Source organism: Eschrichtius robustus, chromosome 20, assembly GCF_028021215.1.
Source record: "Eschrichtius robustus isolate mEscRob2 chromosome 20, mEscRob2.pri, whole genome shotgun sequence".
NCBI lineage: Eukaryota > Metazoa > Chordata > Mammalia > Artiodactyla > Eschrichtiidae > Eschrichtius > Eschrichtius robustus.
The window spans coordinates 12,521,119-12,534,129 of NC_090843.1; the positions used below are offsets into that span (position 1 = coordinate 12,521,119).

A 13,011-nucleotide genomic window follows, 5' to 3' on the forward strand; every position below is an offset into this window, starting at 1 on the left:
CTAAGGACTGAAGGGCCGGCGTCCGGGCCGAGCAAAGCCGGGCCGGGGGCGTGGCTCGCTCTGCAGCCGCAGCCAATCGGGGGCCGGGGGCGTGCGCGCTGGACCAATGGCGGCGCGCGAGTGGGCGTTGCTAGGCGATAGGGTGATGGGCCGGGCGGCCTCTGGTGCTGCGCGGGCCGCAGCGGGCGAGGGCGGTCGTTGACCCGGCCGAGGGCGCCCCGCGCGGGGTTACTGCCGGTCACCGCAGCGCAGCGCGGCTGGTCCTCCCTGCCTCGCCTCCCAAATTCACAAGGCGGGCGCGGGAACCGGGGGGACGCTCCCGAGGCCTGGCGGGGGCTCCCCGCAGCCGGCTGCGGGGACGGGGCGCGGCCATCTGGCGAGCGGGCTCTGTACGGACACCTCTTGGTGTGATTTGAACAAAGGATTCTCCCTGGGCAGAGGCACTCGCGCGCGCACGTGGCCATTCTCACCCGCGGGCGCGCACACGCACCGGCGGAACTCTGCGTCTCCGCTCACCGGCGCGCCCTCCTTTGTAATTCCCCTGCTCAAATGTTTACCGAATTTACAAAAAACCCTTAACTTCCAGACCAAAAAGAAACAGACATCCCGTCTTGGGGTCAAGTGAGAGTCCAGGAAGACGGCCCTCCCGGCCTGGTGGCCACGCCCTGCACCGCCCTGGCTACCTTCTGGGGCCACAGACAGACCCTTGTGAGGCCAGAGGAGCCCTGGCAGTTCCCTGGGGCTAGTGCCCCGCAGCCTCATTGTCTTGAAATCAAACGATGCTGCGCTCCTCGCCTGGCTCCTTGGCAACCCCTCTTGCCTTGCCCTCGGAAGCTCAGGGGCTGTCAGTGGAGTGTGGCACTGTCCGCGGATGTTCAGGAACAACACAGAACGGGACTGGCACGTCAAACCAGACAACATGGCTTCACGTGGCCACACGCCGCCCCTCCCCCACCCCGACACACACACACAGTGCTCCCTAGGCCCCCAGGTAGTCCCAGGGCAGCTCCATACTCCCTGCTCTATTCTTCCCCTTGGCTTCATCATTGGGGGCTTCTGGTTCGCACACTGTGGAATAAAGGGCAGGACAGGAAAAGGGGAGAGAGGGCCCCGAGATCCCACAGCTGAATTGCTGTCCCGAACAACCTTTCTGTGGGATTTTCTTTTCCTTCCTACTTAAGAGCTTTTCAGACACCTGGTAACCTGGACCAGGAGAGGCTGGACCGTGCTGCACAAACACCCTCAAACCTTGGTGTCTTTTTTTTTAAAGACCACGTCTTATTTATTTAAAAATATTTATTTATTTAGGCTGCGCCGGGTTTCAGTTGTGGCACTCGGAATCTTTGTTGTGGCATGCGGGATCGGCATGCAGGATCTAGTCCCCCCACCAGGGATCAAACCCAGGCCCCCTGCATTGGGAGCATGGAGTCTTACCCACTAGACCACCAGGGAAGTCCCCAACTCCTGGTGTCTTAAGCTTTCCTAGGCTCACTTCCTGCTGGTCAGTGGGGCTCTGCTTACTGCAGCCTGCCAGGACCCCAGGTGATGGGACGATTACAGGCTGCGTGGCTGGGATTGAGACCCTGGTTTGCACCACAGAGGGCTGGAGACTCATGGGCTCTGAAGTGCTTCTAGGGAAAGCAACAGGGCATCTCTCCTCACTTTTTCATCTAAAGGAAGTCATGGCAACACCTCACTTAAAGGGCCACATGCCAGACACAGCAGAGCACACAGACCCCTGCCACCCGGCAGCAAAGCTGTTCCCAGCGTGCTCCTTCCTGGCACATCAGAAGTGACCTGCCATTGCCTCCGCAGCTACCCAAGCACTGCGCCCAGGATGAGCAGTGCATCTGTGGTTAGGACATCAATATGCCTGTGTAAATTTTGATCTTCCCTCATTCCACAGAGATCAAAGCCTGAAAACCTGATAAACAAGATGACATTCATGAAAGGTACACTTTCAAAGGGACCCGTGGGGGCTCTGCCCCCAGGGAGGCCAGGCCGGGCACCCAAGCATCGCTGGAGATCCTCGTGGGGAGGGGCTGCCCACCTCTGCACCCAGCCGGGGTGCAGACCGGCAGGCCACACGCCTCGAAGGGCTGCCCTCTGCTCCTTCTTGGCGGGGGGACAGCTGTGAGTGAGGCAACGCTCTCCTCTTCCACAGAAACGTGCCCCCTCGGGAGGGCCGCCAATTGGCCACAAGCACACTGGCTGCCTGTCTTGTTCCAGGCCCCGTGAGTCCGGACCAGGCCCCAGGTGATGAGCCTGAGGACCCTGTGGGCCGCTTTGGGTCCCCACCCCCGCAAACACCACCCCCCCACCCCCTTTGGGAGGAGAGGCCAGCGACAGACGTGCCCTGCAGGGCAGGCAGCCAGCGCTCAGGGCTGGGAGTGAGCTCTGCGCAGACCTACTGCGTGCCCGGTAGCTCCCCACAGCTTCTCTGTTGCTCCCTGTCTGATTTCAGCCCAAGTGGGAGGCCTGAGGCTGGCAAGGGGGCCAGGAGGCCTCTCCACGGGCCTGGGCCGCCGGAACGACTGACCGTGTGAGCAGAAGTGTGGCATTTGCAGAGTGCCGCCACGGTGCCAGGCCTGGCTCTAGGCGAAGCTTCCCGGGCACACACCCGCCTCACGCCTGGCCCCTACACGGGGGCTGCAAGACCTCCGACCTGACACAGAGGTGGTACAGCTGGGCCAAGAGCAGAAGTCCAGGACCGTCACCTGCAGCAGCTAGGCTGGAAGTAAGAATGCAGCTCTTGCCCCTCTGTCAGGCCTCCCTTGGGCACTGCGAAGAGGAGGGCGCCCGTGCAGCTCTGAACGCCTGAGCCACGTCCCACCCCATGAATTGGGAGCCCCTTCTGTAGATGGCTGGGCTTTTCTGCCCATCTGCAGAGTTCCCTCCGTCCCCACGTGGACCAGGGAGGCTCAGCCCTGGTCGTAGAGTGAACCCTGAAACCCACATGTTTGTAGCAGGGTCTGTGGAGAGCTAAATACAGAATTTTACGCTATGAGATTTCCTGCTCACTTGTGTGTGACATCTGTAGTTCAGGATTGTAACTGGCTCTCTCTTTTACACTAAAATATAAACAGAGTAGCATGTGTAATGATGCCAAAAGCACTCACAGTCGAACATTTGAATCACAAGAAACCTGGCCACGAGAGCCACACATGCAAAGCCCAGGAAATCTTTTACTGTCCTTCCCAAGTTAAAAGAACAATTCGGGGCTCTGCGATCAGTCCATGAGGTGCCTTAGCAGCACTGGGGAGGCTGCTCTTCAGTTCACTTTTCCCACCCATGCGCGTGCGCACACACCCACACACACATGCACACACACACACACACACATACCCCTGATATGGAGATAAAGCCACCAAGGAGGAGGAGGGGGAAGAGACCGAGAGATGGATTGGAAGGGAGGAGGAAGGGGAAAAGGGGAGGGGGGAAGGGGGAAGAGGAGGAAGGAGGGGATGAGAAGAAGGGGGAGGGGGAGGGGGAAGGGTGGGGGGAGGGGAGGGAGGGGAAGGGGTGGGGAGGGAGGGGGAGGGGTGGGGAGGAGGAGGGGTGGGGAGGGAGGGGGAGGGGTGGGGAGGAGGAGGGGCGGGGAGGGGTGGTTCGAGGAGGTCAGTCCTTGGAGTTGTAGTTACGAATCTTGGGGGGCCGCTGGCAGCCTTTAGGTTTTGCAGGATGAGCCCTGGGGTGTCTGGCAGGCTTGCCCCTTGCTTGGGCTTTCATCTTCATCCCTTCGACGGCAAAGGCCGCCCATGGCGCCACGGGGCTTCCCTTGGGGTGTTGGAGGCTGTAGGCTGCTGGAGGTGCTGGGTGCTCTAGCAGGTGAAGAGAAAAGAGAAAGGAGGGCGCATCATCATGGGGCAGGAAGGGGCAGGACGCGGTGCGTACAGAGAGCTGGGTTCACTGAGTGCAAGTGGCTGAGCTGCTCGCCAGCAAGAACCAGAGACCCCATGCCTTCCCTGGTTCCTTGCGTGGGCCCATGCAGGCCAGTGTCCTGCTGGGGCAACAGCTGTACCTGGGGGTCCTGGCCCTGGTGTCCCCACACAGAAGGTCTGTGTGGGCACGTGCTCTCCAGATGCTCTGCAGGGCCTGGGCCTGCTCCTCCACTGGGCACTCAGGACATTTGGCCCTGAAAACGACATCTCCTGTCGTGCTCATTTTGCAATAGGTCCCACGGAGGTACCAAGGTTAATGGTTGACTCACGACACTTCCCAGGCATTTCCCAGGCTGTCAACCACCCCCTGCCCTCTGGCCATGCTTGCCGGGCATCTCCAACTGCCCAGCAGCCCTGACACGTGTGGCCAGGCACAGGCCAAGGACCCGGGAGCTGCATCACGTCACAGGTATGGGCCAATGCTCCAGGGCAGCCCTTCCAAAATATTGGCAACAACTGTCTTTGCACTAGGGCACCATAGGTGATTTTTTTTAAAGTTCTTTGAGCTCTTCTCTATTTTCCTAGTTTTTAGAACTAAGAATGTATTTCTTTTCTAAAAGTACAAAGAAGAGGGCTTCCCTGGTGGCGCAGTGGTTGAGAGTCTGCCTGCTAATGCAGGGGACACGGGTTCGAGCCCTGGTCTGGGAAGATCCCACATGCCGTGGAGCAACTAGGCCCGTGAGCCACAACTACTGAGCCTGCGCGTCTGGAGCCTGTGCTCCGCAACAAGGGAGGCCGCAATAGTGAGAGGCCCGCGCACCGCAATGAAGAGTGGCCCCCGCTTGCCACAACTAGAGAAAGCCCTCGCACAGAAACGAAGAGCCAACACAGCCAAAAATAAAAATAAATTAATTAATTAATTAAAAAAAAAAAAAAAGTACCAAGAAGACGTACAAGGATGTACTGTACAACATGGGGAATAGAGACAATGTTTTGTAATAACTGTAAATGGAGTGTAACCCTTTAAAAACTGTATAAAAAATAAAAAATAAAAATAAATAAAAAGCAATTGTGAGATGCAAGCTCAGGGGCGGCTCTCCTTCTTGGGCTGGCCTAGCAGGCAGGGCCGGGGTCTGGAGCTCCAGGAGGGTCTGCACTAAAAGACAATGCTGGGACTTCCCTGGCGGTCCAGTGGTTAAGACTCCATGCTTCCAGTGCAGGGGGCACAGGTGCTATCCCTGGTTGGGAACTAAGATCCCACATACCACGTGGTGAGGCCAAAAAAATAAATAAAATAAAATAAAAGAGAATGCTGCCTCAGGGTGTAAAGACATGGTAGGTGGGGCCTGGCCAACTGGCACTGGCATCTCACACGTGTGACACACACTGCAGTGATGCACACCGTCTACCCAGTGTCACCGAGCCCACCCCCATGGGTCTGGTGGTGGGACACTGTGGGGAGAGGTCTGGAGGGCCTGCCCAGCGCATGGCCGCATGCTGCACAGGTGGATGATAGGAACCAACCTGGGAAAGACTTGAGGCCGAGGACAGGCCAGCTGCACAGCCTCTGGAGGAAAACAACAGCGCTGGTGTGGAGCTGGGAGATGGGAAAGGACTGGGCTTTGAAAGCACACACACAGGGCTGTGTGCCGGGCTTCTTCCAGTGACTCCAGCACCATGAGCTGGGGGTCTGCCACGAGCACCCAGGCCCTGGCCCCCTCTCTCATCTTGTGCTCTTTCTGCTCCTCTGGACTCTGGAGACATCTGGAACCATTCCTCCTTTCCCGGAGCCTCCAGGGGTCGCACCCAGTGGCCTCCCCAGAGCCCTCAGCCCCAAAGCTGGGCCAGGTTCTGCTCTCCTCCTGCCCAGTGCCTCCGTGCGCCGGGTCCTGGAGTGGGGTGAGGATGTGCGTCCCTGGACGTCCCCAGGCTCCCTTCTGCTTCCTCTGGCCATGACTGCTTCTCCCTCTCTGGGAAAGCGCCTGTGTCTTTGGTTCTTAAACCCCAGATGAATTCCTCCTCTCTACACAGAGACACTCCCACCCCAGATGCCTTTACAAGTACTTATAAAGGGATCTCTGGTCAGCTCCATCCTGCTCACTTGGTTTCCTTCTGGAATGCAGCGGCCACTTGGGAGGGGCAGGGTCAGGACCCTGACCACTGTGATGCTGGGGGTCCTTCCCTATAACTCGAGGGAGCAGCCCCTTCAGGGGTTCTGTGGGCATGACCTGAGTCCATCCCAGAGTCTCCACTTGGAGGCTCCTGGAGAAAGTGAGGCGTAGGGAGAAGGGCCAGCCCAGGCCCCAAGACCTTTGCTTGGGAGGCCAAGCTCCCTGTGGCCGGCTGTCAGGAGCTGTTTGCCAGCTCAGCCGGATGCCAGGCAGGTGGTTCCACTGTACGCTGGGAGCACAGGCCAGGCAGACCCACCCATCTGCCTGGGGGCAGGGCCTCTGAGCCGAGGGTGAGAAAAAGCCGGGAGGATGGCACAGCCGGCCTTGCAGCCTCTGGTTTTTGTCCCTCTTCTTGCAGTGTCGCCCGGAGGGGGTGACTGGCTCATCCAGGACAGGCTTTCAGGGCAGGGCAGTCCTGGCTCAGCCATGAAGCTGGACATGTCAGGCCTGCTCTCCTCAGGACACTCCCTGTGCCCGAGCCGTGGTCTCCGCTTGATTAATCTGCACCCTCACTCAGACCAGGAGCTGGTGTGTGGAAGCGAGGCTCCCACCGTGCTCTCTGCCTTCTCTCCCTTGCCTGACCTGTTCTGCTGTCTTTCTGCACTGGTTCTGATCAGGCTTCAGGGAAATTGGGGGGCACAGCACTTGCCTCTCATGGGCTGCTGGTCCAGCTCCAGCTCTCAGGAAGGTTCAGCAAGATGTCGAAGACCTCCCAGTATGAACCCGGGAGCAGGACTGGGGGCCCTGCAGGGGCTGACAGTGCCAAGGGGGGTGTGGGCTTGCACTTTTGGTGGGTGGCCTTCCCCGCAACCTTCCTGGAGCCTGTAATGACCTTGAGCCTGGAAGTTCTCGTGGACCAGCGCCCCGGGGGAAGTGGGCTAGTCTCCTGTCTCAGGGCCTCCTAGGGCTCTTTGAGCACAGCTCTCTGGAGGCTCGGAGCTGCTGCTCAGCTCCCTTCTGCATTGGCTTCTAGGCTGCCTGGCTATCAGGGTGACCCTGAGCACGCCTGCCAGGCCTCTAAGGGCAGTTGGAAGGGCTGGGGACTCAGCTGCACTCCTGAGAAAGGGGATATGGAGCCATGTCTGTCTCCAGAGCCTTCCCTGGAGCTGGGCGGCTGCTCTAGACGCAGGTACCAGTTGTGGCCTTGGCCACAGGGGACAAGGCCTTCTCAGGCTTACTTTAGCCTCAGCTGCTCTAGCCAGTCCTTCCCTCTCCTCTCTGGGTGACCACCTCTGCGTGCTGACGGCCCCTCGTTTCTGTCGAGACCTCTCTCTTGCTTCCCTGGGAGCCCCTTAAGCCCCCAAGTTCAACATTTCTCAAATTGGGGGAATCACACCCCCAGGTCTCCTCACCCTCACCCTGGGCCTCCTTGTGGATCAGTGGTTAAAAGTTAGATTCTGTTACACTCCCCACCCCCAAATCCTTCCAAGGCTTCCCACCACTGTTGGGATAGAGCCCCAAGCCTTCAGTGTATGATGGGTGTGGATGGTGGGTATGACCTGGACCCTGAGCAGCCCTGCCCTGCCGGGAGCTGCTGCTCGCCCCTGGTGCAGAGGCTCTGGGAGGACACTCCCAGGCCTGACTCTACTCAGCAGGGTGGAGGAGGGGCAGGCAGGAAACGCCAGATCCTTCAGGGCCCTGCAGCCACTCCCAGCCTTGGGCTGGGGACGCTGCCCAGACCAACCTGGTTAACAGACCAGCATCACCACTCCTCCTGCCCCCTTCCTGAAGTTAACGCCTGACACTAACCCCTAACTGCTCCTTCTTACCATCATTTTGGGGGGCACCTCCTCCCTGGTTCTGGGCTCATCCAGGACTGTCTGCTAGCGTCCCTCAGTGTGGCCCAGTGTGGTTTCCATCCTGGGCTTTGGGAAGGGCTGCCGGGCCACAGGGTGCCAGGACTTGGGCAGGGGACTTAGCAGAAATACTCTGTGGCAGAGGACGTGAGGAGAGCTGGCACCGCCTCCATGGTGACTCTACCCCTTTTTGGGGCCTGTCTGAGGCCCAGCTCCCCAGAGGAGAGGAGCTGGCAGAGGCCAGGTCAGGTGGGCAGGCGGCAGGCGCATGGGTGCAGGCGTGGGGAAGGAGGAAATGGCGCCAGGACAGAGGTCAGGACAGTGGGGGCTGGGGTCAGGCGGCAGAAAGCAGAGGCTGGGCCACCAAGCCTGGCTGGGTGCCCCCTTTGGAGGGAAGAGGGCTGGCGGGGCTGCCTGGCGGTGGGGGGTAGCCGAGCGCCCAGGCTGCACCCAGAGAGCCTGTGTCCTCTGTAAGGCATGTGTGGGGACAGCAGGGAGGGCACAGATGAGCACATCGGGTGGGGTAGATTCTGATCTGCCTTCTTTCCACAGAGATCAAAGCCTGAAAACCTGATAAATAAGATGACATTCATGAAAGGTACACTTTCAAAGGGACCCGTGGGGGCTCTGCCCCCAGGGAGGCCAGGCCGGGCACCCAAGCATCGCTGGAGATCCTCGTGGGGAGGGGCTGCCCACCTCTGCACCCAGCCGGGGTGCAGACCGGCAGGCCACACGCCTCGAAGGGCTGCCCTCTGCTCCTTCTTGGCGGGGGGACAGCTGTGAGTGAGGCAACGCTCTCCTCTTCCACAGAAACGTGCCCCCTCGGGAGGGCCGCCAATTGGCCACAAGCACACTGGCTGCCTGTCTTGTTCCAGGCCCCGTGAGGACCGGACCAGGCCCCAGGTGATGAGCCTGAGGACCCTGTGGGCCGCTTTGGGTCCCCACCCCCGCAAACACCACCCCCCCACCCCCTTTGGGAGGAGAGGCCAGCGACAGACGTGCCCTGCAGGGCAGGCAGCCAGCGCTCAGGGCTGGGAGTGAGCTCTGCGCAGACCTACTGCGTGCTCGATAGCTCCCCACAGCTTCTCTGTTGCTCCCTGTCTGATTTCAGCCCAAGTGGGAGGCCTGAGGCTGGCAAGGGGGCCAGGAGGCCTCTCCACGGGCCTGGGCCGCCGGAACGACTGACCGTGTGAGCAGAAGTGTGGCATTTGCAGAGTGCCGCCACGGTGCCAGGCCTGGCTCTAGGCAAAGCTTCCTGGGCACACACCCGCCTCACGCCTGGCCCCTACACGGGGGCTGCGAGACCCCCATCCTGACACAGAGGTGGTGCAGCTGGGCCAAGAGCAAAAGTCCAGGATCATCAACCTGCAGCTGCTGGGCTGGAAGTAAGAATGCAGCTCTTGCCCCTCTGTCAGGCCTCCCTTGGGCACTGCGAAGAGGAGGGCGCCCGTGCAGCTCTGAACGCCTGAGCCACGTCCCACCCCATGAATTGGGAGCCCCTTCTGTAGATGGCTGGGCTTTTTTGCCCAACTGCAGAGTTCCCTCCGTCCCCACGTGGACCAGGGAGGCTCAGCCCTGGTCGTAGAGTGAACCCCAAAACCCACATGTTTGTAGCAGGGTCTGTGGAGAGCTAAATACAGAATTTTACGCTATGAGATTTCCTGCTCACTTGTGTGTGACATCTGTAGTTCAGGATTGTAACTGGCTCTCTATTTTACACTAAAATATAAATGGAGTAGCACGTGTAATGATGCCAAAAGCACTCAGGGCTGAACCTTTGAATCACAAGAAACCTGGCCACGAGAGCCACACATGCAAAGCCCAGGAAATCTTTTACTGTCTTTCCCAAGTTAAAATACAAATCCCTCATTTCCCAGGATTAGTTACATTGTTATTATGCTTACTTGAGGACTGAACAGCATTCTTACAGGATGTTGATGGAGGACAGAATTTGGATGAGGCCAAACTTATACAAAAACTTCTACATTTTTGTACTGAATTCTGTCAAACACAAACTTTAAATCCCTACAGGGATACAGGCACGAGGGGTTCTCAAACAAGCGGGATAAAAATTCTGGTTCAGTATAAGGATCCACATTGAGAATACTCTTGGGAGGAGTGCTTACAGAAGGAGAAAAACAAATCCAGAAGAAGCTTCCAGAGACGTTAGAAACAGAGAAATCAAACCCATACAGACCCACAACGACCCAAAATGAGAATTCCAGACACCGTGGCTGATGATGGGGTGGGGTGGCCGGTCACGGGGAGGAGTGGAGTGTGTAAAGAACGTGCCTATGGTGGGGGAACAGGAAAGTGGTAACAAGTGTGAGAAATCAGTAGGGCTGCGTGAACACGGGTGTGAGTGAGTGAAATTATCCTAGGGCAAAAGTAGAATATGTAACTTACAGTGCAGCAGAAGAAAACTTGATTTCTCCAATGAAAGGCAGGAATGTAGAAAAGAAAAACAGAAAGTAAATAAATGGGAAGTAAATAATATGTAGAATTAAGCCCAATGATAAGAACTAAATGAACATAAATGGGTTAAGTTCACCAACGAAGAAAAAAATTCTCAAATTGGATTAAAAAAAACAAACAGGACTTCCCTGGTGGCACAGTGGTTAAGAATCCGCCTGCCAATGCAGGGGACACAGGTTCGAGCCCTGGTCCGGGAAGAGCCCACATGCCGTGGAGCAGCTAAGCCCGTGTGCCACAGCTACTGAGCCTGCGCTCTAGAGTCCTCGCGTCACAACTACTGAAGCCTGCGCGCCTAGAGACCGTGCTCTGCAACAAGAGAAGCCACCGCAATGAGAAGCCCGCACGCCGCAACGAAGAGTAGCCCCCGCTCACTGCAACTAGAGAAAGCCCACGTGCAGCAACGAAGACCCAATGCAGCCAAAAATAAATAAATAAATAAATTTATATTAAAAAAAAAAAACAAGAGCCAACAAGATATTGTATAGAAGACCCATTTAAAACAAAAGACAGGGAATTCCCTGGCAGTCCAGTGTCCAGTGGTTAGGACTCTGTGCTTCCACTGCTGGGGGCCTGGGTTTGATTGATCCCTGGTTGAGGAACTAAGATGTCCCAAGCCATGTGGTGAGGCCAAAAAAAAACAAACATAAAAATTGAAAACAAAACAAAATAAAAAATAGAATTAGGCACAAAGTGTCATAAGGGGCAAAGAAGAACTCTGTGTTCTGGTGAAGGGACAACTTCAAAACATATCAAATGACATCTGACAGAGCTGCAGAGCAAAATAGATAATCCAAAACAGGTAGGTGAATGTTTTAATCACCCCTGTTGATCACAAACCCACACAGAGATGGCAAAGACTTAGTCAATGGAATTAATTACCTTGAGTTATTAAGACACAGAGACGTCTAAACTACTAGGCAGATAATACACTTTTTTTTTTTTTTGCCAAACACAGACCACACACAGAATCAGACCACATATCAGGCCACAGAACAAGTCTCAATTCATTCCAAATAAAATACAATAAAATTAGAAACCAACATCAAAATCCCCCCAAATTTCTTCTGCTTTGAAACTGACTAATGTATTACTGAATAACCCTTGAGTTATACAGGAAATCAAATAGTGAATTAAAAAATATTTAGAAGTGAATCTCAGAATTTGTAGGACAGAGCTGAAACAGCTTTAAATACACTTATCTGGAAATACTAACAGTTAAAACTACCAGGAGATGAGCTAGCCTCCAATGGGAGAAGTAGGAGAGTAAGGAACAGAACAAACTTGGGAACAGGAAAAAGGATGTCACAGCGTTAAAGGCAAGTTTCAGTGACATAGAATCTCCAAGAAAACAAACAGCGCAGAGTATCAACAGAACCCAAACTGCTATCTGCAGAGATTAATAAGATTAACCTCTGCCAAGACTGATCCAAAAAAGGGAGAGAAAACGAACATGGCAGGGGAATAACTGGGTAAAAATGAATGTTATAAAGACCTATTCATGAGTAAGTTAATAAAATCTAGATGAAATGGAAAGTTACAAAACCATTTGAAATGTCCAATAATTATTAAGAAAATTGAAATGATGATCAAAAACTTCCCTCCCCAAAGACCTGTGGCTCAGACGGCTTTACAGGAGGTTCTACTGAATTTTCAAAGAAACCAAAATTTCAAGGCATAGTCAATTTCTACCTTATTCCAATTATTCAGAAAAGTAGAAAAAGAGTGAAAGCTACCCAGCTCATTTTATAAGTAATCTACATTCCCAAACCAGATAAAGACAACCCAAGAAAAAATTACAGGCCTATTTAACTCATAAATGTAGCTATAAAAACTGTATATAAACATTAGCAAATCAAATCAAATAAGTATTAAAAATATATCATTATCAAGTATAGTTTATCCCAGTAATGCAAAGCTGTTTCAATATCAGAAAATCTACCACCATATTTCACCACAATAAGCAAAAAAAAAAATATGATTATCATAATCAATGCAGAAAAACACCTGATGAGGTTTAACACTTACTTATGATGAAAACTCTTAGTAAATCAAGAATGTAGGGGTTTCCCTGGTGGCTCCAGTGGTTAAGAATCCGCCTGCCAATGCAAGGGACATGGGTTCGAGCCCTGGTCCGGGAAGATCCCACATACCGCAGAGCAACTAAGCCCGTGCACCACAACTACTGAGCCTACACTCTAGAGCCCGCGATCCACAACCACTGAGCCTGCGCTCTAGAGCCTGCAAGCCACAGTTACTGAAGCCCACACGCATAGAGCCCATGCTCCGCAACAAGAGAAGCCACCGCAATGAGAAACCTGCACACTGCAAGGAAGAGTAGTCCCCGCTCGCCGCAACTAGAGAAAGCCCACACGCAGCAACAAAGACCCAACTCAGCCAAATATAAATAAATAAATAAATAAATTTATATTAAAAAAAAAAGAATGTAAGGGAAGGGATTTCCTTGGTGGCGTAGTGGTTAGGACTCTGCACTCCCAATGCAGGGGGCCGATCCCTGGTCCAGGAACTAGATTCCACATGCATGCCCCAACCTAAGAGTTCACATGCCACAACTAAGGAGCCGGTGAGCTGCAACTAAGGAGCTGGCGAGCTGCAACTAAGGAGCCTGCCTGCCTGCTGCAACTAAGACCCAACACAACCAAAAAAAAAAAGGAAAAATTTTAACTTGAT

General features: G+C 54.9%; 1 protein-coding gene across 11 annotated transcripts in view; it reads right to left on the reverse strand.

Annotated features, from left to right (window-relative positions):
- Positions 1-3,480: 3,480 nt before the first annotated feature.
- Positions 3,481-13,011, reverse strand: part of CCDC57 (coiled-coil domain containing 57) — a 115,090-nt gene continuing 105,559 nt past the window's right edge. For all 11 annotated transcript variants that reach the window (XM_068529723.1, XM_068529729.1, XM_068529727.1 and 8 more), the window contains one exon: positions 3,481-3,821. In XM_068529723.1, the coding sequence (XP_068385824.1) occupies positions 3,619-3,821 (203 nt within the window). In that variant the 3' untranslated portion in view covers positions 3,481-3,618. The remainder of the gene's footprint in view (positions 3,822-13,011) is intronic.